Source organism: Balaenoptera ricei, chromosome 2 (genome assembly GCF_028023285.1).
Source record: "Balaenoptera ricei isolate mBalRic1 chromosome 2, mBalRic1.hap2, whole genome shotgun sequence".
Classification (NCBI taxonomy): domain Eukaryota; kingdom Metazoa; phylum Chordata; class Mammalia; order Artiodactyla; family Balaenopteridae; genus Balaenoptera; species Balaenoptera ricei.
Window position 1 is genome coordinate 187,403,646 of NC_082640.1, and position 27,437 is coordinate 187,431,082.

The following is a 27,437-nucleotide window of genomic DNA, read 5'->3' on the forward strand; positions in this document are numbered from 1 at the left end:
AGGTGGCACCGCCCACCGTCCGGCACACTCCCTGCACCCTCCTAGCTCTTCCCTCTGCAGGTGGGTTTCCACCTGCGTAGTGGGTATGGGGCTCCCCTCTGTACTCGAGGGTGTGGGACCCCCTCCGCACTCCAACCCCCAGGCCTGGCTCTGTCGGGGGCTGGTGACCATGGGGCGGTGCTCCCGGTGCAGGGCAGGGAGCCCGTGAACGCTCAGAGGCGCCAGCCGCCCAGGCCACGAAGCCCAGACTCGCCGGCACACGCCTCCTCAACCCCAGCTCCCAGGACTTCCCCTGGCTTCGCTGCGCACCTCCTCCCTCGGTCAAGGTCAGTCCCCACCAGTAAAGCAGGAATGCCTGCAGGGCAAACCCCCACCAAGGCGTCTCCCACAGCGCCCCCGTCCGCAGCGTTAATCCCTTTCCCCCTCTCGCTCTCGGGACACCGGACACCTCTATTGTAGCGCCCACCGCGGAGCGAGCGGCGCGTGAGAACTCACCCCGGGATCCACGCCCCGCCCCTGGGCGGGGCCCGGCCCGCAGTCAGCAGCGGGTAGGACTGCGTCGACGCCCGCGACCCACCTCACCCAGCCCGGCCGAAATCCCGGGTTGGGGCGCGTGGAGCACGAGAGGGCGGGGCGGGCCTCTGGGGCTCACCACACCTCCTTCGCCCTCCACCCCTCATTTGGGCGGGCGGGGCCAAAGGTTAGGGCTCAGGGGTGCGGTTCGAGTTTCGGGCTCCCGGAGCTTGGTTAAGCGTTAACCGCGGGCTCAGAGCCAAGACGCGGGGCTGCTGCGGGCACCGGGTTGCGCCCGGCACGCAGGGGCGGGTCCCCAAGCCGAGGCGGTACGCAGACCGTGAGGGGAGGGGTCTGGGGACCGACCGGTGGGGGCGAGTGGGGGAGGGGGCTGGGCCCGGGCGGCGGGGGTTGGGGGGGGGGGGTGGGCGCGGGGGCGGGGCCCGCTGAGCCGCCGGGGGCGGGAGCCACGCTCACCTGGCGCTCCGGGCCCGCCCCAACCTGGATTTCCGGGGGGCGGGGCGGGGGCGGGGCTTGGCCGGGCGGGGCGGGGCGCCCGCAGACGTCAGGGACCCGCCGCGCGAGGCCGGGCCGCCGCTCTGCCCGTGGGCTCGCCGGGCTGCCGCGAGCGTGCGGGCCGCGCCGGGCATGTCCTAGGCGGCGGCCCCGCCCAGCGCTCGGCCGGCCGGGCGGGAGGGCCGGGGCCGAGCCGGGGCCGAGTCGGGACCGAGCCGCAGGTAAGACGCGCCGCTCTGCGCCCGCGGCGGCCGGGCCTCCCTGGTCCCGCACCTGCGCGCCGACGGGGCCGCGCGGGCAGCGGGCAGGGGGCGGGGGAGCGGAGCCCGGTGGGCCGGACAAAGGCGCGAGGGTGGGGGCTGCCGGCGCACCTGGCCAGGTCGGTCCCCGCCGCCGCGGAGGCGGCCCAGGTCTGCGTCAGGCCGGGAGGGACCGCCGGGCGCGCGTCTACGCGGCCTGGAGAGGGGGGCGCTGGCCCGGGCGCCGGGGTCCCCGCCCAGGCACCGGCTGGGCCCTGGCCGCCCCCGGCGAGCGCTGATTCAGGAGAAGGCGTCGCTCCCTCCTCCTCCGGGCCCGGCGCTCCCGCCCGGCCTCCTCCGGGCCTGGTCTCCCCTCCCGCGGTCCCTCCCTCCGTCTTCCTCCACCTCCCTCTCTCCTCATTTCCCTTCGCCGCCGCCGCCTCTCCGCTGTCCCGGCCTCCGTTCAGTCTGCGCTTTCCAGCCGCCCGCCGCCGCCCCTGCCCCTGGGCGACTCCACCTCCTCCCCTCCCCTCCCGGCGGGTGGCCCTTCTGGGGGGACAAGTTTGGGGTGTTTAGTATTCTCCCTCCTAGCAACGATGGCCAGCCTAGCCCTGGACCGGCCGCAGACTGTTTGGGAGCGTCCTCGACTCCAGGCCTGGGCCTTTTCGAGATGGGCTGGCAGCGGCAGGGGCGGCCTGCCCGCCACAGCCGCATAACCCGGCTCTGGGGGGGTTGGCCTCCCTTTGCCATAAGCAGAGGCTGTGGCCTCCTCTGGGCGGGGTCCCCTTCCCAACTGCCCATCACGACCTGGTGGCAGGTGATGGCAGAATGTGGGAGCTGGGCTGGGCTGGGGGCTGGGTGGGGACTCGCCTAGAGAGAGCACTGTCATCTCCGGCTGTGCTGATGAGGCCTCCGGAGGCTGCAGGGGCTTGGAAGTCCCCGCCCCTTCGGCTTCCAGAGCTTGCCCCGCTGGCTGGACCCTGAGGAAGGGCAGGGGTCCCAGGATGAGGGGCTCTAGCCGGCTGGGGCTGTCTTTTGGGTGGATTTTTCGACATCTTCCCACCTGCTTGCCCGAGGTGACCTGAGGGTTTGCCCTGGGTTACGTGGTCACTTGGGCCTTCACCGATGGGTGGGGCCTGGTGTTGAGACCTGACTCTTAGGAGCCTCAGGCTGAGGCTCTGGGTGTGGGCTTTGCAGGGACAGGGCCTGGGGATACTCCCTACGTCCTGTGCTCCCGCCAGGTGCCAGCACCATCTTCTCTCTCCCTGGTTATTGTCTCACGTCTTAACTAGTCTCTTGCTTGACCTGCCATCTGTTCTGCACACTGTGAGTCAGATCCTGGACCCAGGACCTCCAGGGCTGGTCTCACGGGTGTGTGACACACGCTCTCGCATGGGCCCCGCACTCAGACCCTGCGCTGGGTTTAGCACTCTGCTCTCGCTGTTTTGAAATCCTTCATAATTTTGGAACAGGCCTACTGCATTTGCAGTCTGCACTTAGGGATGCAGCGTGTCCTGGGCCCTCCAGGGCCTCCCCCCTCGCTCCCGGACAAGCCACAGCACTCCTGGGAGCACGCGGCCCAGCGTCTCGGCCCTGCCTGTTCCCTCTGCCTGGAGCACGGCCCCCAGATGTTCACATGCCTGCCTCTGCCTGCTCCCAGTGAGCCTTCCCTGACCACCCTCCTTAGATGGACCCCTCGCGGCTGTGCTGCTGTCCCCACCCCGCACCTTGTCACAAGCTGTTTCCCTTCTTGCTGCCCCCCCTTCTGGCTGGAGGGGAGCCCCGTGATGCGGGGACAGTGTGTGTCTCTCAGAGCCCAGGACACCACCTGGCGCATGGCAGTGCTCAGGACACGTTTTACCCAGTGCGTCTGTGTGTGTGTGTGTGTGTGTGTGTGTGTGCGCGCGCGTGTGTGAGCTTCCACAGGAGAGCGGCCAGGGCGCTTATAGGCGGTGCTCCGGGTGTGTGTGGAAGCTGTGTGCACATGTGGGGGGTGCAGGTGTGTCTGCACATTCTGGTACCTGAGCCCCTGTGACATGGCTCTGGGCAACTGGCATCTGTGTGAGAGCACGTGCACACTGGCTGCGTGGGGCCTCAGGCTGCCCCAGGGCCTGGTCTCGGGTGACATTGGCCCTTGTCGTCACTCAGGCTGCCCCCACTGTGCCCCTCAAGGCACCATGATACTCCCTTGTCTGTCCTGACCATATCAGCCCCCAAAGCAGCACCTCCCTCCTGGGCACTGCTGCCCTGACCACCCGGTACTGTCCTGGCCTGGGGGCGTATGCAGGGCGGCCACGGGGGCCACCAAGGGACGTTCAGCCCCCTCTCAGTGGCAGGCGTATTGATGGCTCAGGGCTCTTCAGCCATCTCCTCCCAGCCCCCTGCCTGGGCCCACCCCAGAGTGTCCAGCAGGGGGAGACAGAGCCTCTGGTTCAGAGTCTGTCCTGGGTGTGGACCTAGCCTTGTGGGGACCCTGAAGGGCCACGCTGAGTCCCGCCTGGGAGCAGCTCGTGCAGGTCACAGGGACACGTGTGGGTCCACACGCAGGCAGTGTGGCTAGCGCCCCATGCACCCAGTCTCTGGCACCCAGAGAGAGAGAAGAGGCTATGTGTGGACCTAGAGTGTAAGGGAGGACCGGGCGACCTTAGCCTGGGAGGGGTCCACAGGGGACAGGCACACTCGGCGAGGGGCTGGCCCGGAGCCCAGCGTTTCTGGAAGCGGCCACTGCTGTGGTGCCGTGGAGGTGCTTGAACCTCACCGGGGCAGGATCTGTGCTGGCCTTTGGGGTGTCCGGGGGCCCGGGCCCGGGCAGGGGAGCCCTGCTCTGACGACGCCTCCCCCCCAGGGCCGGACAGGCCTCGCCAGTGCCAAGATGAGCGTCACCTCCTGGTTCCTGGTGAGCAGCAGTGGCACTCGCCACCGGCTGCCCCGAGAGCTCATCTTCGTGGGGCGCGACGAGTGTGAGCTCGTGCTGCAGGTGAGTGCGGGCACCTGGGCCAGGGCGGGGCGCTGGGCAGGAGGGCGCCACCCCGCTTGCTGCGGGACCCCTGGGGAGGAGGCCCGGGCGTTTCCACCTGGGCTCGGGGGCCTCGGGTGGCTGTGTGCACTCGTGGGTGAGGGTCCCTGCCTCTGCGTATTGGACCGTTTCTGATGGGAAGGTGCTATCGGATTCTGAAGGTGTCGGGGCCCACCTTGGGAGGGTGCCTGAAAGCAGATCTGTCCACATCCTTGTCCGGGGGCCCCCACAGGGCCGTGAATCAGGGGGCCACAGGGTCAGCTCTGACCATCAGAGCTGTCCAGTGGAAGGCTAGTGCCCTGGGGTGGAGGGTGGGGGCCTTTCTCAGGCTCGAGAGGCTGGCAGGGCACTCAGAGCCAGGACACCAGGCACTCGGCAATCGGGAATTTCTCCGTCCCTGAGTTTGAGTTGAGCCAACCTTGGCTTCCATGGGGTGCACGTGTCCGGCTCCTAGGAATGAGGAGGGGAGGGGGCGGGGGACTTGACCCTGTAGGGTCCACAGGGTTTCCCCATCCTCATGGGGTGATTGAGTCGGGTTCCTTGCAGCCCTGACCCCTCCCCAGCGTGGCACCTGGGTCCCTGTCCCCAAGCCCTCCAAGCTCCACACTCCCACTATGGGACTCTCAGGAGGTGTCCTAGGTGGGCTGCACTGCCCGGTCCAACCAAGCGGCCCACTTGGGTGCAGGGTGAGACCCCTCCCCTGTTCCATGTGCAGCCCTGGCTGCTGCTGCCCACTCACTCCCTGGGATGCACGGGGCTTGGGCTGCAGCCGGGGGTCCCAACCATGTGCATGTCCACTTGGGCAGCAAATGCAAGGCCTGTCCATGTCCAGACACCCTGACTTCTCCCCAAACGTCCTCTAATTTGCCTGACTCCAGACCCAGCAGGACCCGCCCTTGCTTGTTCGGTCTTTTCAGTATCTTTGATCTAGAGCAGTCTCTCTCTTTTTCTCTTTGCTTCTTGCCTTTGGAAGTCGGTGGGTCTGTGCAGGGCTGGGTGAATGTTTTCTGTAAAGGGCTGGGTATACATTTGAGGCCTTGCGGGCCACACGCCTCCATCACAGCCACTCAGCTTTGCTATTGTTGAGAAGACAAACGGGCTGCGCCAGTCAAACTTTGTGGATGTTGATATGTCAATTTCATATCATTTTCACCTGTCCTGAAAGAGGTTTTTTTTTTTTTTGACCACGTAAAGTGTAAAGACTGTTCTCAGGCCACGTAAAGCAAGCAGAGGCTGTAGGTCGCCCCCCGCCCCCGGCCTCCTGGGGTGGCCGATGCCGAGGTCTTGATGTGGCCGGTGGCCCCCTGATGGTGTCACGTGACATGACCTCTGTTGTCTGTCCATTGGCGAGAGATCCGCAGGGGTCACCACGTTTGGCCCTGACCCCTGGCAGGGAGTTGTGTGTTCCCTGCTGTGACTGTGTGGCTTGTCGATGGCCCTGCCCTTCCACCGGGGTGGCTGGGAGGGCCTCTCGGAGGAGGTGGCACTTGATGGGAGCCTGTGAGTGCTGGGGGCCCAGCGCGCTTGCACCTCCTGCCTCCCGCCCGCCGCTCTGTGCCCTGCACCAGGCCCTCACTCTGCCTGCTTCTCTTCCCAGGGGTTGGGGGAGAGGCTGCCGGGACAGGGGGTGGGCAGGGTGCTCAGCGTGAGTTTGGGGTCCAATTCCCAGTTTCTGGACCAATCACTGTGGAGCCCTGAGCAGGGTGGAGGGAGGGGGGATCCTCAGCCCTCCATGCTGGGCTGGCCCTGGCCTGGGTGCACCTGCATTTCTGCCCCAGGCTGTCCTGGGCAGCGTGGCCGTGTCTCCATCTCACGGGGAGACTGAGGCTCAGGGAGGTCACGTAGCTGTAGAGTAGGTGTGGGAATGCCGCCCCCTCCAGCCCACCTGCCCCTTGCTCAGGACGCCCATCCTCTTGCGGTGCTGTCCTGCCAGCCCCCTTCACCCTGTACTCTTCTGTGGAGCCCCTGCTAGGGAGTTCCTCCTGCACACCACGGCCTCAGTCCCCACGCCACCGCCCGGATGGCCACTGCACACGCCGTCCCGCCCGACAGCTTCTCCCTAGGATGGCAGCTCCAGGCTCCCGGGCCTCTTGGCTCCTGCCTGGCGGCCCCTGCGGCTTTCCCCCTTGGCCTGGGCTCTGGGTGTACGAGACCCCTCCTTGGAGGTCCTGTCCACACCCACAGCCTCGGTTTCCACCTCTGCTCACGTGATGCAAATGGTGTCTGTCACCGTGCGGTCCCCAGTCTCCTGCGTCATCAGCTCCTGGACATCTCAGAGGCAGCCCGAGCCTGGTGCTGCTGAACAAACCTCCTTCTCCTCTGACGCTGCCGGGTGTCCAGGGGCAAACCCCGACCTTCCCTCTCCCCACCTCGTGCCTCAGGCACCCCCGAGTACTGCTCCCACCCCCACCCGGGTGCAGGGACGGGTACCCCCGGCCGCTAGGCCGCCTCGGGGCCACAGCCTCTCCCCACCTGCCTGGCTTTCCGGGATCCTCCACGCCCGCCCCATCCTCACCCTCTCCCTGCCACGTGCTCCCGGAGCACCCGGGCCTGCCCTCTGTGTGTCCTCGCGTCCATTCCCACATTTGTCACTCGATGGTCACTGACCCCACGCTGGAGCCTGGGGTCTCCACTCCAGGGCTGGGCTGCCCACAAACACATAAGCAGGAGCCAGGTGACCCCCCCAGGAGACAAACCCAAAGGCGGCACCGGGTTTGGGACAGGGGGCTAGGGGGCCGACTGGACACGGCGATGTTGTACTGAGAGCTGAGGAGTGGGAGCATTGGGGGACGGTGCTGGCAGAGGGCGCTGGCGGAGGCGGGGGGGGGGGCCCTCTGTCCGGCGGGGAGGGGGAGGCAGCGTGGCGGGAGGAGACGAGGTTGGGGAACGGGCCGTCCAGGAGGCTGTACCACAACCCAGGTAGGAGTGCCCACGTGTGGACCTCAGAGGGGCGGGGGCAGGGGCGCTGTGTCCCAGCGGCAGAGTCGCCAGCCTGGCCTCGTGCCGCCACGCTCTCCAGCCAGGCCACCCACTCGCCACGGGTCCTGACCCCCAGGGCGAGCCTGGCACAAGCTGGGCCAGTGAGGACGTGAGCGGAGACACAGGCCCAGGTCTGCCTGGTGCCCGAGCCCAGGCTGCCTGCTGTGGTTCCTGCCCCTGTGTCCCTGGGCTCTGGTGTAGGGCGTGTGTGTATGTACGTGTGTGGATGTGCACGGGCGAGTACCTGTGCGTCGGCACACGTCTGCGCACACACGTGCGCACACAAACACGTATGCGCGCATGTGTGCACACGTGTGTGGATGTTGTACATGTCTGTGTGTGTGTGTGAGAGAGAGAGCCTGTGCGTGTTTGTGGCAAGGTGTCTTCTCTGCCTTCGCCTGGTTTGCCACGTGGGAGGGGTGACAGCTGGGATTCATCTGCACGCATCCTTACCCCGGAAACCACGGCCTGAGAGACCCAGCTCGGGATCCCCCTGCACACACACAGGCCATGGGCGCTGTGGCCCCGCTGGGGTGGCGCTGGGCGTGAGCTGGCAGGAGGGTGTGCCCAGAGCCTGGGGTTTGGGCCGCTGCCAGAGCCTGGGCGGGGCTTTCACCCGTGGAGGGCGTCAGACCCAAATTTTGGAAGCACATCTTTATTCCATTTTAAAGTGACTACAAACAATTAGGTCCTTTTCCAAAACTCAGTGTATTTGGAGCCTCTTAAGGCTATTTTACGCGTCTGTGCCCCATTCACTCCATTTGCCACGTGGCCTGCTTTGTGTCCTTTTAAGTCTTGAGTCCTGCCTGGGCCAAGGGACCACCTCCCCCTCTGGCATGGGCTTCCAGCCTCTGGGCACCTGGACTTGGGGCGGGGGTGGGGTCTGCCTCGGGCCGGGAGGGAGGGAGGTCTCTGGATGCGGGACCCTCCCTGCCTGTGCTCAGGGGTCCTGGCGCTCCCCGCCGTCTGGGGAGGGGGTGGGGCAGCCCAGGCTCTGGGTACAAGCATTGGGGAGCCCAGGGCTGAGCGGGGGTGGGGCGGGGTGGGGCGTCTTGCTGGGAAAGGGAAGGTGGGCACCGGGAGAGCGTGGCCCAGGAGAGGGCGTGGCACCTGCAGAGGCAAAGTGTCTGGCCAGCAGGCAGGCGGGGGCAGAGCGGCGAGAGGGAGGTCTGGGGAGGGCTTCGGGGATGCAGGCGGGGGGCAGATTGAGGGGTGCTGACCAGGAAGGCCAGCGGGGGTTGCTGCCTGGGGCTGAGGGGGTGTGGCCGGAGCAGCCGGGTGGGCGCTTGGTTGGTGGCCTTCCTCGGGGAGGCTGAAGGGCCAGGCGGGCAGGGAGGAGGAATTGGGTTTGGCCAGGCTGGGCTTGAGTTGGGGGTCTGAAGCTTGGAGGGGGGGGAGGTGTTCAGGCCAGAAAGGTCGGCCCAGAAGCCCCTCTAGGGGGCTACACCTCGGCAAAGGTAGCGGCCAAGCCTGAGGCACAGAGTGCCCTCCCGCTGTCGTCCTCCACGTCTGCCTCAGGCCGAGCAGAGCCCCCGTCCCGCCACGTCCCGGTGTGCAGGCACCAGCAGCCCCTCTCAGGCCCGCGGTCCCCGGGAGCCCGATACCCGGCCACGTGGAGGGCAGAGTCCGGCCCCAGTGGCATCCAGGTGTTGGGCAGGGCTGAGGTGGGCAGGTGGCTGGGCACAGAGGGGGCGCAGGAGGAGGGGAGCCCCCAGCCCCTCAGTGAGCCCCAGGCCTCCCAGCTGCTAGGCTGGACTCTAAGGAATGCCTGACCCACGGGGCCACCCAGCGGGGCAGCTCCCTGGCCTGAGGTGGGGCGAGCCCAAGCACGCAGGCCCCTGGGACAGCTGCTGGTCCTTGTCTAGGCCGCCCGGGGACTGGGTCCTGGGGAAGCTCTGCCAGCACCTGCAGCCGGGAGACCGAGGCCCAGAGGAGGGCGTGTGGGGCCCCCCAGTGTGCCCTGCCCCCACCCCTGCCTGGGCCAGGCCAGTGGGAGGGGCTGCCTCCGGGGACCAGCGGGGGAGTCCAGTGGAGGAGGTGGTGCCCACGTCCGGGGCACAGGCTGCGGCCAGGGTGGCCCAGAGCTGTATAGCTGTGGGTGCCGACTTTGAGGAATTCGGGGCGGGGGAAGAGATGAGGCCGGGGGCGCGGGGCAGGGGGTCTCAAGGTCATACTCTCCTCGCCAGAGACCCGTTGCTTTGGGAGGCAGGTGAGTTGGCACTGGAGCCCCGCCAGGATCAGCCCTGGGGGCTTCCCGGGGAGGGAGGCCCGTGCTTCCCCTGGCTCACGGGGATGGTGCTGGTGCAGGCGGCTCCGGGCTGGCCTCTGTGTCCAGGAGGCCCCGGCTGGCCCCGCAGACTCTGCGCCCCCCGAAACCTCCCCTGCACCCCTGCTCCCTTCTGGAGGACCCAGGGTCCGTGGCAGCGTGAGGTGTGGGCCTGCAAGCCCTGGTGGGCCCCCGCTGCAGCAGCAGCATTGTGCACTGAGCCAGCCACCGCAGGCCTCTGAGCCCAGGAGAGGCTGGAGCCTCACAGCCCTGCCTGCTGCAGTCTCCTTGCCAGGCCCTGCCCTGGCACCTCGGCCAAGCGGCGTGACCTTGGGTGGGGGCGGGGCTGGGCCAGAGCCCACGTCCACCCCACCCCACCCTGCTGTGCGCTCCTGTGTCTGGGTGAGGGAGGCCCAGCCCTGGGAGCTCCAGTCCTCGGGGGAGGGTGTTGGGCCCCCCCCCGAAACTGGCCATTTCTGGATGGTGCCGGAGGGGCTGGGTAGGTGGAGAGAATCAGAGAGAAAGTGGCCCCGTGGAGGTGGCCGCTGGCTGGGGGAAGGGGTCTGGGCATTCACCTGGGAGAGCTGAGAAGCCTGGAGGGTGGTGATGCAGGGACTCAGGTGCTGGGGTACCCTCCCAAGGGCCGGCCGGCCTGTCCCAGGCGGTGGGGAGTGAGTGTGTGGGTCTCGTCGTTCCCGTGACATACTCTGGAAGTGGGGGCCCTGGGTGTCTCGTGGGAGCCCTGCTGGGCAGGTACTGTCATCTGCCCAGGGCTGGGCCCCAGCACCCCACGGTTGGCCGGTCCCGCCGGTGTTTCCTGGGGCTGCCCCAGGCCTGGGCTCCTCAGGTGGTGGGGGAGGGATGCAGCTGCCACCCAGACACACGGGACCTCCAGCAGTGAGGTGTGGGCAGCGGGCTGGGCGGTGGTGATGCGCTCTGTGTCAAGACCGCCGGCCCCCTGGCTGGGCAAGGCAGCTCGTGCTGGCGGTGCCTGATCCAGCAGAATGTGTCCTGTCCCTGCCTCTGTGTCCCTGGAGTGGAGGGGCTGTGGCCCTCCAGCTTGACTGTGTGAGGGAGCTGGGTGACGGTCCTTGGGGAGGGGTTCTGGGTCGGCTTGTGGCCAGGGCAGAGCTGGCAGTGCTCGGGGCGGAGCTACCTGCATGTGTTCATGCGCTTGTGGCGTCTGGGTGGAGGGCGTGCTCAGGACGTGTGAGCCTGTGCACGCGAGCAGAGGCAGTGGGGCCTGAGGCACGTCACGCGTGTGTGCACGTGTCCGTCACTCCGAGAGGTGTGCGCTGTGGGCCAGGCTGGGCGGGGGCGGGCTCCCCCTGAGCGTCCATAGCCCTTTGATCCTGCCGCGCCCGGCCAGCCTGCCCTGCCCTTGGGAGTGAACAGCGTGTCCCAGATCTTCCGAGCGTTCCCAGCCCCTCCCACGCTGACCCGGGAGCAGTGGCTGGGATGGCAGGGGGCACTGGCCTCCCGGTGCCTTGGAGGGCTGATCACAACGGGAGGGGCCCGGGTGGCAGGCTGGGGCAGGAGGAACCCCGCGGCCTGCTCCGTGGCCAGGACGGCTGGCCGGGTCAGGCCTGGGTGGGCTTTCTGGGGCACACACGCTTGAGGTGTGGAGGTGTGGGTGGGACCTCGTGGGCTGCGTGGCCAGGGGCCTGGTGGTGGTATTGTGGTCGGGTGGGGGAGGGTTGGAGAGTGGGGAGTGGGGCCTTCTGCGGGGTGCCTCCGCCTCCTGGGCCGCCTGGCCCGGACGGCCGCCCGAGGGTTTCTGTGTCTCCCCAGTCCCGCAGTGTGGACAAGCAACATGCTGTCATCAACTACGACCACGACAGGGACGAGCACTGGGTCAAGGACCTGGGCAGCCTCAATGGGGTGAGTGCAGGGCCTTTGTGCTGGCCCCGCCCCCTGCCCCTCTCCAGGACCCGCCCCCTGTGCTGGCCCCGCCCCTCTTCCCAGCTCAGTTCTGCCCACACCCTGGCTCCACCCCTCATCGTGGCCCCACACCCTGCCCCTCTCCAGGACCCGCCCCCTGTGCTGGCCCCACCCCCTCCATGACCCCTCCCACAGTGCTGGCACCACCCCCTCATGGCCACACCCCTCTGCATTGGTTCCCCACTCCAGCTGGGCCCCCCCATGGCCACACCCCCTCCATGACCCTCCCCCTGTGACGACCCCACCCCCATTCATGACCCCTCCCTCAGTGCTGGCACCACCCCAGCTCCATCCTCACCCTGGCTCTGCCCCCTCATCATGGCCCCACCCCTCTGCTTTGTCCCCACCTGGCTCCCACCAGGACCTCCTGCCCTGGTGGCCTCCTTGGGAGGGCTCCCACTGGGTAGGGCCTCTGGGAGGTGGGGCTGCCTGCTGGGTGAGGAGGAAAGTGGGCCCGCAGGTGGGCAGGGGAGGCATTGGGACCTCCTGCAGGCTGGGAAATGGGGCTCCTGTGATGGATAGGGCTGTGCTGGGGTATCCTGTCCTAAGGGGTATATGTGAGCTCTTTTGTGAGTTGGGGGCAACAGGGACAAGGAGGTGACCAAGAAGATGTCCCTGGCTGCAGGAGCAGAGAGGGGTTCAGGTGGAGACAGGGCGAGAGGGACAGGGAGGGGCTCTCTCCAAGGTCCAACATCTGTCTGGGTGCTTTGTTCTTTCTGTGTTTGGTCTCCTGCCCTGCGAGGCTGTTTCAGTAAGAAAACAAACCACCAGCCTCCACCCCTGTATACCAGCTGAGGAGGGCCCTTCCTCCCTCCCTCCCAGCCTGTGAAGTCTGGTCCCCTGCATCCTGAGCTGGGGGTCCCGCAGCAGCCTCAGGCTGGCCCTGCCTCTGCCATGTGAGCACTCCAGCAAGTGCTGCGTGCCACCCCCTGGTCTCCCTCAGAGTGCCCCCCGCCGAGGGTCTCAGGCTCTGCTGGGATCTGCCCCCTGAGCCCCTCCTCCCTCAGCACCCCATCGGATGAAGCATCCCTGCCTGAATGGGCCGCACAGTCTGACCGGCCTTGCCCCGGGGCCACCCTGTGGGTGTGCCTCGGCGCTCCCGAGGGCTTTGGGGGCTGGGGCCGGCACGAGGCTCTGTGTGGATGAGAGACGGGGCCGTCTCACAGGGGTGTCCACGGGTTCTGTGCTTCAGGGGCTGTGTCAGGGTCCCTGGGTGCTGGGTGGGGTCTGGCGCCTCGGCCCCCTCGGCCGGTCCTCCTGCGGCCATCTGTCCTGTGGTCCCGTTGGGCTGTGAGGCTGGTGCGCCCCTGCGGGGAGGGCGGCGGCACAGGAGGGCCTGGTGATCCGCTTCTGGGGGCTCCAGAGTCGTCGGCCCGCCGGGCCCGGCTCATCTCCGCCACCTGCCTACTCCGCAGACATTCGTGAACGACGTGCGCATCCCGGACCAGAAATACGTCACGCTGAAGCTCAGCGATGTCATCCGATTCGGCTACGATATCCTTCCGGGGCGCTCACCCCTCCTGGCCTCTCCCTCTGTCCCCAGGGCCTCAGTCGCCCTGTTATGCCGGAAATGGGTGGGGGCCTCAGGGGGTTAGAGGCAGGAGGGTGAAGCCCGGGCCAGGCTCCGGCCTAAACTCCAGCCCCTGCCACCTGCCCCCCAGCCAAGGCCCCAGCCACGGACACCTTCTGCCCGCCCTCTGGGCTGAGCTCACACAGGACCCGGGGAACGGGAGAACTTTCCCGGGACCCGGAGTCCTGGTGTTTCTGGGGGCCGCCCAGGCATGGCTTTCTGTGCTCAGGACGTGGGTGAGTGGGGGCCATGCCTCCGCCCTGGGCAGCTGGGGACCCGTACATGTGGCAGGAATGCATCCTCTCCTCCATCCGCATTCACCTGGGCACACCCGCTGGCGGGTGTGGACCCAGCGGCTGGCTGAGGCCCTCCCCACCCCTGAAGCCTCAGGAGGCCCAGGGCTGAGGGGTGGTCTGGGATGGGAGCTGGAGCTGGATGCATGTGGCATGGCCTCTGGGGCCCCGCTGGGTTCCTGGGCTGAAAGTGGGGTGGAGAGCATCCCCGCGGACCTAGGGCACATGTGTGCGGTGACCTGGAGCAGCCTCTGTCCTGTCCCCTGACCGGGGACAGCACGGCCTGCAGGCTGTCCCTGCGGTGTGGACGCGTGGCCAGTGCACACGCGTCGGGGGGCAAGCTTGCAGGCATCTGCACCAGCCCTGCCCCCACCCCGCGTTCCCTCTTCATCCACCGCGCCTGGGAGCAGAGGACGCCGTCCGAGGGCCCCGGCGGCCTCTTCCTGCTTCCTGTTCTCCTTAACGCGCTGTCACATTCCAACATGTACGTGCTGGAGCGGGTGCAGCACCGCGTCCCTGAGGAGGCGCTCAGGGTCAGTGCTGGTGCTGGGCCTGGGGCCCCTGCATCCCTGTGTCCCCACAGCCCTCCACTTCCCACTGCCCATCTCCCCCAGGCCTCTGGGCCGCCCTGGCCCGATATGGTGCCGTGAGTCAGCCTGGTTTGGCCTGCCCTGCCGGATGGCCCAGTCTGGCAGGTGGGGAAGATAGTCATGCCCCGCCCCCCCGCCCCGCCCCACCCCCGGCTGATGCAGCCACAGACTGCGGGGCGTGGCTGGAGCCCCAGAGGAGGCTGCTTTGCCCAGCGGGAGGGGGGGAGGGGGGGAGGGAGGGCCCACCCGGCATCTTGGGTACCATGGGTGGAGGGAGGGCCCACCCGGGCCCACCCGGCATCTTGGGTACCATGGGTGGGGGTGGCCAGGAGCAGGCCGGAGGCAAGCAGGGGGGCAGCTTAGGGGATGGCCTCGTGGGAGGTCCTGGGCGAGGGGCACCCTCAAGCACACTTCCTTCAGCTGGGGCTCGAAGGTCCCAGTGTCGGCTCACGGCAGGTGGAGCCTCTCCCTCACCCTTGCTCGGTTGTGCAGGAGTCATGGAGGAGACTCGGGGGACCCTGCCCAGAGCCTCACCCAGGAGCCCCATGGCGGCGGGTTGCGGGGAGGCTTAGTCCCATCTTCCAAAGTAACCGTGGGCAGCACAGGGAGCGTGGGTGGCCTGCCTGGAGTCACACGGCCAGTGAGGGGCAGGGCCGGTGTGAGCCCGGCGCCGATGACCACCGAGCTCAGCCAGCTGGGGCCCGGCGTGCACACACGCACACGTGCACGCACACACACACACACGCGCACCCATGCACGCACACTCGCAAGCGCGGACAGGCTGCTGCTCCCCGCCGCCCACTGCTCCTGAGGGCTGTCCCACCCCTCCCTCTGGAGGGGCCTGTGCGTGGCAGCCTCCCCTCCGACGGCTGCTGTCCACTCCCTCCTGGAAGCTTGTGGACCTGAGGACGCCCCCAGCCTTGGGTGCGGACCCCCAGCTTCGAGCCTCGTGACGCGGGCAGGTCTTGGGCTGTCTGCTCCGCGGGGGTCGTGAGGGAGACCTCATGCCGCTGTGGGGCCGAGGAGCGGCCAGGCAGGTGCCCTGGGCGGGGGCGTCCTCCCGAGGCAGCCCCCGCCCCTCACCCCAGCCGCTGCCCACAGCACGAGAAGTACACCAGCCAGCTGCAGGTGAGCGCCACGAGCCCGGCGCCCAAGAGGGGCGAGGCCGTGCCGGAGCAGGCGCCTTACTGCGAGGCCGCGAGCCCCAGACTGGAGAGGGGGGACCGGAGGCCGGGGCCAGGTAGGATGGTGTGCAGGGGGGTGCGGGAGGGGCCTTGATCCACCTCATCCAGAAGCTGACCTTTCACCCCCGCACCCCGACATACACACGTTCCCCTCCCCGCACGGCCCCCCAGCACGTGTGCCTGCATTCCTGCACCCCTGTAGCCACACTCACTGTGCACTCCCGCACCCCTGCCCCATGTGGTTCAGTCAGACTGCAGTGGCTCTCAGCCCCCAGGTCACCTATTAGTGGCCCGAACCACTTAACGGGCCCTGGGGCAGAGACCAGCCCTGGGTGGGGCTCGCTGCTGTGGGGCAGGCCCTGGGGGCGGAGGGCCCAGGCTGGGCTCAAGGGATTGCCTGCCCCAGGACCGGAATGCTGAGGACAGTGCCACCCCAGGGACGAGCCTCCCCTGGAACAGCTGCCCCCTGGGGAGGTTGTCGCTGCCGTTGTCACCCGCCAGGGTTGCAGAAATGGGGCTCAGGGTGGCTGGCCAAGGTTCTGGGCAGCTGCAGATCCGAGCTGGGAGGTGGTGCCGGGGCCCCCTGCAGACCTCAGCATCTTCCCCGGCTCCGGGTCTCCGCCTCTGTCTGTGTTGGGGCCACAGGGACCCAGGGTCAAACTCTCCCACTGCAGAGGCGGCGGCCTACCGCACACCCCTGTACGGGCAGCCCTCCTGGTGGGGTGAGGACGATGGTAGCAGCCCGCCCGAGGAACGGCGCCAGGACGAGCCCGACACGGGTAAGTCCTGGAGGGCAGCCTGCTCTGGAGGTGCCCTCTCGGCGGGGCCGTGGGCGGGAGAGACGGAGCTGATGGTCCTCGCGGAGGGGGGTGGGATGAGGGCGCCACCCGTGAGCACGTGCCTGGCCTGAGCACGTGTTCCCCCACAGAGCGGCCCAAGGAGCTGGCTCAGCGGGACAGTGACCTCGTGGGGACGGCGGCCGCCTTCCGGGCCCCCGCGGAGCCGCAGGGCTACCCGTTCCGCCGGGAGCCCAGCTACTTCGAGATCCCCACCAAGGAGGCCCCCCCGCCGCGGGCCCCAGAGGTGCCGGCACACGAGGCGCCCACCAGGGATGCAGAGGCGGGCGGGGGCGGGGTGGCCCCCGTGGTGCAGAGCCACGCCTGCTTCACCATCGAGTTTGACGACTGCAGCCCCGGCAAGGTGAAGATCAAGGACCACGTCACCAAGTTCTCTCTGCGCCAGCGCCGGCCCCCTGGCAAGGAGCCCACACCCATCGAGGTGGTCTCTGCGGAGACCAAGGTGGCCGACTGGCTGGTGCAGAACGACCCCAGCCTGCTGCACCGGGCCGGCCCCGCCGACGACCGGCACAGCACCAAGAGCGACCTGCCGGTGCACACGCGCACCCTGAAGGGTGAGTGCGCGGCTGCCTGCCCTCGCCTCAGCGGCCTCGTCCCCCTGGTCCGTTTACATTGCCCGAGAGCCGCCTGCCCCATCGGGGGCCGTCCAGTGTGGTCCTGTTGCTCCTCTGGGCCACGTGTGCTGGGTTCACGGCGGGGCAGTGTGTCCCCGACCACGCGACAGCGGTGGTTGTGTGTCGACCCCCGGGCGTTTCCTTTCCCTCGGCCTGATGAGTTGGGCCCCCGCCCCCTCCAGGCCACAAGCACGAGGACGGCACGCAGAGCGACTCGGAGGACCCCATGGCCAAGGCGGCCGGGGCAGCTGGGGTCCCCTCGGAGGCCGGCGGGGAGCAGGTGCGGCTACAGAGGCAGCTCAAGCGGGACCCCCAGGAGCTGCTGCACAGCCAGCAGGCCTTCGTCATCGAGTTCTTCGATGAGGACACGCCGCGCAAGAAGCGCTCTCAGTCCTTCACGCACACGCCACCCGGGGACCCCAGGCCCGACAGGCGCCGCGGCCCTGGGCCAGCCGACAGGGACCGCCCGGCCGCCCCCGCCCCGTCCTCGGCCCGGGGGGCGGGCAGCAGCTCGGGGCCGCAGCGGGCCGGCTCGCTCAAGCGGGAGAAGACGGAGGAGCGGCTGGGCAGCCCCTCGCCCGCCGCCCGGGCCCCTGCTCGCCCTTTCGGCAGCGTGGGGCGCCGCTCCCGCCTGGCCCAGGACTTCATGGCCCACTGCCTGCGGGATGGCTCCCCGGCTGCCCGGTCAGGCCCCGAGAAGACCCCCCCGCCGCTGCCCACCCCGCCGCTACCCCGCGGGGCCAGCCCCGTGGCCCCCTCGCCCCCACCGCCACCCCCTGCTGACCCCCAAGTGACGAAGGCACGCAAACAGGAGGAGGACGACAGCCTCAGTGACGCAGGGACCTACACCATCGAGACGGAGGCGCAGGACCAGGAGGTGGAGGAGGCCCGCAAGATGATTGACCAGGTACCCGTGTTGGCGCAGGAGGCCTGGGAGTCCGGCCTCGGGCATGGGCTCTGACCTGCTGCCCGGCTGTCCCTCCTGGCAGGTCTTTGGGGTACGGGAGTCCCCTGAACTCTCCAGAGCGTCCTCGGCCACCTTCCGTCCAGTTATCAGAGGGCACAGAGACGAGCCTGGTGACGGAGTGGCCCAGCGGATGGCCTTGCTGCAGGAGTTTGCCTCCCGGCCAGTGGGCGGGACCCCCCAGGTGGAGCTCCAGGTGTGTGGGACTGAGTCCAGACACCTCCCTGGGGAGGGACTGGGCAGGGAGAGGACAGCGTCAGGGCCGGGGCCCCAGTCACTGCCTCTTGCATGCACTCGGAGGCTCTGGTCATGCCCGAGCTGTGGGCTCCGGGCCCTGGTGCCCACCTGTGCAGAGGGATCAAGGGTGCCCGGGTATATGTGCCCATGGGCGGGGCTTGGCTGAGTCTGGGGTGTGGGGACCACTGATCTCCAAGCCACTCAGCCGGGCTGAGACGTGGCTAGTTATGTCAGGGTCCTGCAAGCCAGGTGAGGCCACGGGGGCTCTCTGGCTGCTTCTCTTGGGGGCAGGTGGCAGGCATGGGGATGGTGTGGGGGCCAGGTGTTGGGGTGGGTTGCCTCGCCCCCTCCTGTCCCCAGCACCTCCCCGTGGGGCTCCTGTCTCTCCCTGCTGTGGACACGCTCCTGCCCTCCTCTCCGTAGGGCCTCCCAGTACCGGGCTCCCCCGGGGGTCAGAAGTGGGTGTCCCGCTGGGCCAGTCTGGCCGACAGCTACTCGGACCCAGGCCTGTCAGGTAAGTGGCTCCAGTGCCGCAGCAGGGAGGGGGTAGCCTGAGGCCACCAACTAGGCAGAGGGGCGCGCACGTCACTGTGCCCGGGGGAGGGCCAGCTTCTCGTGTGGGCCCGCGGGCAGCGCTCCCTCTAACCAGCCCCCGTGTCTTCCAGACGACAGCCCCGGGCGCAGAGCCAGAGAGCTGGAGGGGGCCCTGCCTGTGCGCCAGCGACGACTGCTCCCACAGCTGCCCAGCGACAGGGCGGACAGCCCCGCCGGCCCCGAGGCCACCAGGAGGAGCGGGCCGGGGCCGCCGGAGCTGGGCAGCGAGCAGGCCGGCCTCCTCTTGGGACAGGAAGACCTGGAGCCCGACAGCCTCAGTGACGCCAGTGGGTCGGACGGAGGGCGGGGCCCTGAGCCAGGCGGGGGCCTGCAGGAAGAAAGACGCGGGAGCCCCCAGGAGGGACTGGCGTGGACGAGGGGCCGGCGCTCACCGAGGGCCCCTGGGGAGCCGGCCCCCACCTCTTTTTTCGTTGGGGACCAGAACGGGGAGGCGGCCTTCCCCAGGAAAGCGACTGTGGCTCCAGGGCAGGCGGAGGGCCCAGGGCGGGCAGCCCAGCCCAGCCCCCTGACGCGGGACAGCGTGTACGTCAGCACCAGCGGGAGGATGGTCATCCAGCTGCGGACAGGGCGGTCCCCGGAGCCTGAGGGCCCCGCCCCGGCCCCCCCCAAGGAGGCCCCGGCTTTCGTCCGGCAGGAGAGCTTCACCAAGGAGCCGGCCAGCGGCCCCGCAGCTCCTGGCCAGCTGCCGTCCATCAGCAGCCATCCCCTCCTGCAGGACCTGGCCGCGGCCCGGGCCTCACGCATGGACCTGCGCACTCAGGACACCCACCTGATCCTCAAGGAGACGGAGACGGCGCTGGCCGCCCTGGAGGCCAGACTGCTCTCCAAGTCCGTGGAGGAGCCGGAGGGTGAGCTGGGTGGCGCCCCTGGGCCGCCAGAGGACTCCCTGTCCGGGGACTCCGACGTGGACACGGCCAGCACCGTCAGTCTGCTCAGCGGTAAGAACGGGCCCAGCCCGCAGCCCACGGGGCTGCAGAAGGAGAAGCTGCCGTCCCCGCCGGCAGCGCAGGACCTGGGGGGTGTCGGCCTGAGCAGCGCCCGCGAGCGCCTCTCAGAGAAGCAGCGTCGCCCGCTGGGCCCAGCGGACGGGGGCCGCGGAGAGCCGGCAAGGCGCCTGGCCACACGGCGTGGCCACGGGCCCCAAGGGTCCCTGGACTGGCCCGATGAGGAACGAGGCTCCAGCCTTGCCCACCTGCCCGGTGTGGACACAGTCACTTCTGACCACGAGACCTCCGGGGCCATGGGGGCAGGGCAGCGGGGGCCTCGCCGGAAACCCACGGCCCCACCGCCGTCCCCTGTTGCCCGGGAAGAACAGGGCCGCGGCTCAGCCGGCGTCCAGAAGGTGCAGCAGGCGCTGACCCGCTCCAACAGCTTGTCCACCCCACGGCCCACGCGGGCCTCCCGGCTGAGGCGGGCCCGGCTGGGGGATGCCTCAGACACAGAGGCCGCAGATGGCGAACGGGGGCCCGCGGCCAACCCGGAGCTGGCGGGGCAGCCGGCTGCCGAGCAGGCCAAGAAGCTGTCACGCCTGGACATCCTGGCGATGCCCCGGAAGCGGGCCGGCTCCTTCACAGGGCCCAGCGACTCGGAGGTGGCCCCCACCCGCGCCGGCTTCTCCGGCCGCAGCGTCGAGTTGTACTGCGCCGGTCGCAAGCCCGCCATGGCCGAGGCTCGGGCCACCGCCAGGAAGGCCACCAACACCACCACGGTCCCCCGCCAGCCCTTCAGCAGGGCCCGCCCGGGCAGCGCCCGATACTCCTCACCCAGTGAGTGCTGGGAGCGGGAGGGTGGCCCCGGGTCCGGTCGGCACGGGCAGTGTGTCTGCAGATTCCTGTGCGTCGGCCTTGCACCAGCTACGGGGCCCCCAGTCCTGGCCCTGGAGGAGCCCCTTTTCCCATCGGCGGGTGTCCCTCTCCCCACCACACACACACACACACACACACACACACACACACACACACGTGCACCCGGGTGTGCACGGGTGGCGGGCCTCCTGCAGCCCCCAGGCGGTCCTGGTGCGAGCGCAGAAAACCCCGACCATCTCCAGCCTGGAGGGACTGCCTCTGACTCGCAAGCGGGCCTGGGTGGCTGCGGGCGGAGGGCCGGGCCCGGCCCTTCCTGGCGCTGCGGACCCCACGTGGGCAGCAGGGAGGGGCTCCTGCCGGGGGGACGTGGGCCTCCCCGCCGCCAGGCTCGCCCTGCGGGCGCACTGACCCGTGCTCTGAATGAACTGGTCTCGGGTGTCAGCTCTGCTGGCCCAGCCCCGTGCCGCTGCTTCCACACCTGCCCCGACCCCCGGCCCCTCCCGCACCCACGGCCTTGGAGGTTGGGCCCCTCCCTGCCCGCCGGGGCCGCAGGGGGCCAAGGTGGCATCTGCCCCATGGCCGAGGGGTGAGGGCCACACCTGCTTGGTGGGAACCCCCTGCCCCCCCCTTCCTTGTACTGTGCACGTTTGCGGCCGCCACAGGGGCTCAGCGCAGGGGTGGGCGAGGAGTCGGGACTGAGGCCGGGCGGGTACAGGGAGGGGCTGCGGTGGCTGAGCTGGGTCCTGACCACGGGCTGTGTGCGGCCACGTGTGCGGCCCAGCCCAGGGCCATGGCTGATCCGCGTGGAGGGGTTTACCCCCACCCGGGTGTCTGCAGGCACCAATTCCCAGTTCCCTAGCCCTAACCGAGGGTGCTGGTTCCCGCCTGATGGGCACAGACCCCTCCCCCGGAACGTGGCCCCTGCCACTGCCAACCAGCCACGACCCTGGGCTGCTCCACAAGGGCCCATGGACACGCCAGGCTGCCCGTCTGTGCACGTGCTTCTGGGCTCGCGGTGGCCTTGCAGTCCCCGGAGCCCAGCAGCTGCTGGCGCTTCAGCCAAAGGGCGTCTGGGTGCGGGGGTGCCAGCCGCAACACAGCTCGCCCTGCAGCACCGGACCCTTGCCTGGAGGGGCCCAGGGCTGCCGCAGGTGCTGAGGGCTGCTTTGTTCTGTTCTTGCTTTTGGAACCAATTCACTCACCCGAGACGTGCGTCGCCGGCAGCAGGGCTCGGATTGCACGTCCACATCCGAGGAGGAGTATGGCTCCCACCACGGCTCTCCCAAACACGCACGCCCCCATGCCTCAACAGCCACGCAGACCCCACGGGCTGGCAGCTCTGGCCGGGCCCGACCCCGGGCCCCTGGCCTCCGGGACACAGATGACGAGGAAGAAGAGCCCGACCCTTATGGTTTCATCGTGCAGACAGCCGAGATTGCTGAGATTGCCAGGTGAGTGGTGCCAGTTGACAACACAAGCTGTTGATCCACAGGGCGCCTCTCCTTGGGACTGGGCTAGGGGTTTAGTTCCTAAAAGGGCTCGGGAAATGCTTGTCAGGGGGATGGATAGATGGGTGGATGGGTGGATGATGGTTGGGTGGATAGATAGATGCTGGACGGTTGGGTGGATGGGAAGTTGGATGGGCAGTGGGTGGTTGGGTGGATGGATGGATGGACGATGGGTGGTTGGGTGGATGGATGATGGACAGTTGGGTGGATGGATGTTGGATGGTTGAGTGCGTGATGAATGCACGGATGGGCAGTGGGTGGTTGGATGGATGGATGCAGATCTGCCCAGAAGGGTGGGGGAACCTCTGGTACAGGAAGGTCTTCTCCAAGAATTTAATATTAAAGATGAGGTCCTTCATGCAGCCATTCAGTGGAAGCATCGCCTCCAGGTGAGGCGCTGGAAAGGATGGTGCAGAGGTGGCAGGGAAAGGGAGCGGTCTGCCGCTGAGCAGCGGTCGGTGCTGTGATGGCCCTGCAGGGCTTGTGGAGCGGGCCGGAGGCGAGCGGCTGGGGCTGCTGAGTGGTCAGTTTTGGTGCCAAGGATGCTGAGCTTGAGCCGGTGAGGCACCTGGGGGGAGGTGAGCGGGGGCAGGTGGCTCCTAGGGCAGTGGCCCACGTCGGGGATGGAGGTGTGGGCGTCATCAGCACGAAGACGGTGACCGAGGCTGTGGGCCGTGGGAGGACGTGCAGAGCATGAAGAGAAGAGGGCTGGGGACAGAGCTCTCGGGACCCCTGGGGGGTGGTTGGAGGGAAGTTGCCTGTGCAGAGTGATGCTTGCGGGGGGGCCGAGGGGTCGGCCAAGGAGACAGGGTGTGGGGTTCTGGAGGGGGGCGCCGCACCTGGGTGAGGGGAAGGGGGTGGAGGTGGAGGGAGAGAGGAAGGGGAAGTGGGGGCCCCCGGGGGCTTCCCGAGTGGGCGAGCTTGAACACACCAGCAAGCAGGGTGCGGAGGACAGAGGGAGCGGAGGGCGGGGCTGGCTGGGGGCAGGCACGGGGGGCAGGGGCACGGGTCACCAGCAGTTCGAAGGGGGTCCTTCTGTGTTTTTTGATGTCGGAAGGGTGGGAGCAAGTCGGGGACCCCTATCTTGAGGGGGCCTGGGGCAGCCCTTGGTAGGAGGCAGAGGCCAGCCAGGGGAATTTCTCCAGCTGTGCCCAGCACCTGTCGGGAGGGGCTGTAGTTGCCGCCGAGAGCGGACGGGCACGAGGGCCGGCTGGGGGGCGCCCTGAGCAGAGCTGGGACAGCTGCGTGCGGAGACCTGGGCCTTGGTCCTTGGTGGGTCCTGGGGTCCCGCCCCTGGAGTGACTGCAGGCGCTGGAGGGCTGAGGGAGCCAGAGGCCGGAGCCCGCCCCCCCCGCCCCGAGCCTGGCCAAGGGCTGGAGTAGCGCAGAGCGCACCGGCCGTGGGGCTGAGGTGCTCCGAGGGCGGGCGACGGAGGCTTTTGGCTCCAGCCCTGGGGCTTCACGGGCAGTCGGGGGCAGGGAGCTGGTCCCCAGCTGGCCTGTGTCCTTTCCTGGGTGGCCCGGGAGCCTCTCAGGGAAGCGTGTGTTACCGTCGTCAGGGCGGAGGGGGCGGAGGTCTAGGCTGTCTCTGGGGCTGCAGGCCTGGCCTCCCTGCCCTGTGGAGAGTCCCTGGCCTCCGGGCCTGCCTGGCTCTGACCCTTGGCAGTGACTCGGCCTCCGTCTCCCTGCCCGTGGAGCGGGGCTCGTGTGGCCCTGGTGGCCAGAGGAGCAGTGGGTGTGGCCAGGAGCCTGTGGGTGTCTCTGCCCACCCTTCCTCCCAGGGCCCCGCCCCAGCCCCCCCCGCCACCTTCAGGGGGTCGGGCGCTGAGGCGCCCATTGGGAGTTCCTCTGGCACTGCTGGTGGCTGTTTGGGTGTAGTTTGGGTCGGGCTGGAGGCTGTGTACCCCTGGCCCTGCCCCTGACCCAGTGGCTGCCTCCTGGGAGGGAGTCCCTCCCCACCTGGGCGGGGCGGGGGGGTTTCTGCCTGTGGGGGGATGACATCATGTCCCGTCTGGCTCCTGTCCCCACACTTCCCTGCACTGAAGCCAGGCCCAGGAGGACCCCGCAGGACCTGCCTTCTCTCCTGCCGCTGCAGGCTGAGCCAGACGCTGGTGAAGGACGTGGCCACCCTGGCCCGCGAGATCCACGATGTGGCCGGCGACGGCGACTCGCCGGGCTGCCCGGGGCCTGCCCACAGCCCCTCTCGCGCCAGTGCACCCGGCACCCCCGCCTCCACCATCTCCGCCCGCGAGGAGGTGAGCCTGCCCTCGGCAGCCCCCTGCGCGCTCAGTTGTGAGCCCTCCCCGGGGCCGTGAGCCCTCCCCGGGGCTGCACCCCGTGCCCAGCACCGTCCCCCACCGGTCACCCTGAGAGCGCGGGCCCGGCACCTGCTCCACGAGGGCGGGGCGCCCAGGGACCCCGAGCGGCCGGGTGGCGTCTGCTCTGTCCACCGCCTGGCGGCCGCCCCATCCCACAAGCCACGCCCCTGCTCCCCCACCTCTGCAGCTGGTGCAGCGCATCCCCGAGGCCAGCCTCAACTTTCAGAAGGTGCCGCCCGGCTCCCTGCGCTCTCAGGACCTGGACCAGAACGTGAACGACCGCTGTGAGGACCCCCTGGCCGGCAAGACGCGGCCTCGGAACCGTGAGGAGGCAGGCGCCCCTCCCCGCAGAGAGCTCGCTCTGGGCTCTGGGCCGCACCAGGGCGTGGAGGGCACAGGGCTTCCTGGGGCGTCCAGGCGCCGGGCTGATGCCAGGTCCTCGCAGGTGATCTTCGATAACCTGATGCTGAACCCCGTGTCCCAGCTGTCCCAGGCCATCCGCGAGAACACGGAGCACCTCGCTGAGAAGATGAAGTGAGTCGGCCCGCGTGCCCGCTGGCCAGTGAGAGCCCCTGGGGGACGGGCCGGGGAGCCACCGCTGCTTAGCGGACACCCAGCCCGAGGCCCCGACACGGGTACAGACAAGTGCCTGTGCGCCAGGACTGTGCCACGTGTGCACGCGCGCACACACACACACGCGCGCGCGGTTTGGCAACCAGACCCTGGGGCTGGGAGGGCCAGAGCCCCCAGGATGACCCGCCCCTCCCTCTCTGCCCCCTCCTTCCTCCCAGCCCTCCCCACATTAGGCCCAGAGACAGGACACTGGTACCGGCCTGCCCAGGTCCTGCTCCAGGCCTCAGTTTGCCCTTGTGCCCAGGAGGGGGTGGCGTGGACCTCCCCGTGACTGGCGGGGTGGCTTGGGAGGGCGCCATGCCTGGGTCTCTTGGTGACTGTCCTCTGCCTGTTCCCACCCCCGCCCCTCGGGGCACAGGATCCTCTTTCAGAACACAGGGCGAGCCTGGGAGGACCTGGAGGCCAGGATCAACGCGGAGAACGAGGTGCCCATCCTGAAGACGTCCAACAAGGTGAGGGGCCCCTCTGCCCCGGCTGCAGGGAGACTCGGGGGAGCTGCCTGAGCCTGGGACCCCGACTCCTGCCCCCGGAACCCCAGGGAGAGGCGAGCGCTGGGTGGTCCTGCTCCATCGGCCTCTTCCCCGTCCGCCTCCAGGAAATCAGCTCCATCCTGAAGGAACTGAGGCGAGTGCAGAAGCAGCTGGAAGGTGGGTGTGGCCAAGACCCGGGGCGGGGTGGGGCTGCACTGGTGCCTCTGGCCGTGCGGGGGGTGGGGCGCAGGTGGTGGGGGGCTGGCGGGGGCCTTGGTGGAGCCTGGCTCACACCCACAGCTAACCGGCCGGGAGGCCTCCGGGTGGGCACGGGAGGCAGGGCAGGACCCTCCGGCCGGCTGACCCCCCCCCCGCCCCCCCCAGTCATCAACGCCATCGTGGACCCCAGCGGGAACCTCGACCTGCTGACCGGAAACCGGGGTTCTGTGGGCTCGGCCCAGCTCGGGAGAGGCCGGCCGGCCTCCCAGAGTCCGTCCTCCCCCACCTCGGCCCTGCCAGCGAGGAGCTTCCCGCAGCGGGCAAACTGCGGGACCCCCGGCCTCCCGGACCCCTCCTTCCTTCCCTCCTTCCTCCCCGACACAGAGCGGTTCCTGATCTAGGTGGTGGGGCCGGGCGGCCTCCCCGCACCCTGGGCCTGGACGGTTCACCACAAAGACTCCCACACGTGCCATAACCCCGTGGGTGCCCAGGCCCCCTCCTCAGCTCCCAGCGCCCCCCCCCCCGCCCCCGCCCCACTGGCCTCCTGGCCTAGCTCCCGCTGTGGCCGATGCCACGGGCCAGTGTCCGGGCGTGTGCCCAGCCTCCTCTCCATCGCTGTTACTTTGTCGTTAGCTTTCAAGGAAGGAGTAGTTTGTGCCATTGCAGCAGGCTCCCCGGCCTGGAGGGTCCCGCTCTGCCTCGTGGTCTGGGGGATGCGTGCGTACCCGCCCTGCCCCTCTGTGCTGGCCGGGACCAGGTGGGGGGAGCAGACTGGGCGATGCGGTCTTTCAGTGCCAAACACAGAGCAGGGTGGTGGGGGGACGCCTCGTGACGCTCCGGGACTTGAAGCGGCAGAGTGCGGGCTGGGCAGGGCGATGGCAGCTCCCAGCCGCCCCAGAGTCCGGTGGCCCGGGGCGGGGACGCAGCCCGTGGAAACATTTGTGGCAGGAACCCCACCGCTTTGAGCCTTTGGTGCCAACACAACTGCCAGACTCACTGAGCACGTGGGCCGGGCGCTGTGCACACAGGCACATGCACAAACCAGGCACGCCTGCGCTCACACGAGCCCAGGCTCAGCCCCCGACACGAGCCCGGCACCTGGCTTCCGATGGTTCTGGGCCAGATGGAGGGGAGCGATTAACCAAAGCGGCCAAAAACCGGGCTTCAGAAGCTCCCTGGACAACGTGCCCTCCCCCGGCTCCCCTCCCCGCTGTCCTGCGGACTCTGTGGGCATTAATTGGGTGCCTCACAGGCCTCTGTGCTCCAGGTCCTGTTGGGGGGGGGCGGTAGGGACAGCCCCCCAGGAACAGTTTTATTTCTCAGGATTCTTTCAGCTGGGAACGTGCCAGGCGAGCAGAGCCCAGCCCCCTCCTGGGGGCTGATGTTTCCGCAGCCTCGAAGCCAAAGAGCCCACACTGGCTGCGGCAGGTGGGGCTGGGGTGCCCCACACCCTGCCTGGCACCTGCGCTGATGTTGATTGCGGGACAGGGCCGACTGCGGGGGGCGGGGTCACCGAGGCTGGACCAGAGGCCAGCGGGCGCGGGTCTGGGGCCGCGGTGGGTGACGCGTGTGTCCGTGTTTACATTTAGCTGACGTGGGGCCCCATGCCCGGGCCCTGCGCCCCCTCGCCGATGTGTACGTGTGTGAGTGGCAGTGGGGTCCGCGGCCGGCCCCGTCCGCGAGCCTGCTGTGTGCACACGGAGGAGGTGCGAGACCTGGTGCCCCGCCCCGCATGCTCCGCACAGCTGCCCACGGCCTGTCCCCCGGGCACGAGCAGTGGCCGTCCGTCCACCACACTTCCATCCGCACCCCCCACGGTGATCGCCGTACAGTTTTTTTATTCACAAATTCATGCTCCTCCCCTCTCCAGCCTTCGCCTTGGGATTGGTAACTTATTTGTCTGGCTTCTTGGAGGCACCTCTGTGCATTTTGTCCTCAGGTGGTCTTATGGATGTCTTTCAGAAAATGGTTATTTTATATGATTTGTCATGGAATTTGTTCTAATAAATCATTCTTCTATCATGTGGCAACATGCCGGCGTTTGTCGCCTTGGCCTCATTTCTCCAGTGGTGGTGTTTGGGGTGGGGAGGG

General features: G+C 68.7%; 1 protein-coding gene across 5 annotated transcripts; it reads left to right on the forward strand.

The window, feature by feature from the left end:
* CEP170B (centrosomal protein 170B) lies at nucleotides 1–27,376 on the forward strand. Of its 5 annotated transcripts, none has more exons than XM_059915136.1 (19): nucleotides 1–326; nucleotides 4,114–4,245; nucleotides 11,321–11,410; nucleotides 12,886–12,964; nucleotides 13,808–13,866; nucleotides 15,025–15,163; nucleotides 15,782–15,886; nucleotides 16,036–16,518; nucleotides 16,761–17,485; nucleotides 17,568–17,738; nucleotides 18,203–18,293; nucleotides 18,445–20,160; nucleotides 21,407–21,650; nucleotides 23,802–23,961; nucleotides 24,212–24,355; nucleotides 24,470–24,558; nucleotides 25,016–25,109; nucleotides 25,253–25,304; nucleotides 25,512–27,376. In XM_059915136.1, the coding sequence occupies exons 2-19, from the start codon at nucleotides 4,141–4,143 to the stop codon at nucleotides 25,745–25,747; spliced, it is 4,782 nt and encodes a 1,593-aa protein (XP_059771119.1). In that variant the 5' UTR covers nucleotides 1–326; nucleotides 4,114–4,140; the 3' UTR covers nucleotides 25,748–27,376. The 5 variants fall into 5 exon arrangements, with proteins under 5 accessions (XP_059771119.1, XP_059771122.1, XP_059771123.1 ...); XM_059915139.1 differs by having other exon boundaries at nucleotides 21,512–21,650; XM_059915138.1 differs by lacking the exon at nucleotides 1–326 and adding an exon at nucleotides 751–842.
* Nucleotides 27,377–27,437: the final 61 nt, after the last annotated feature.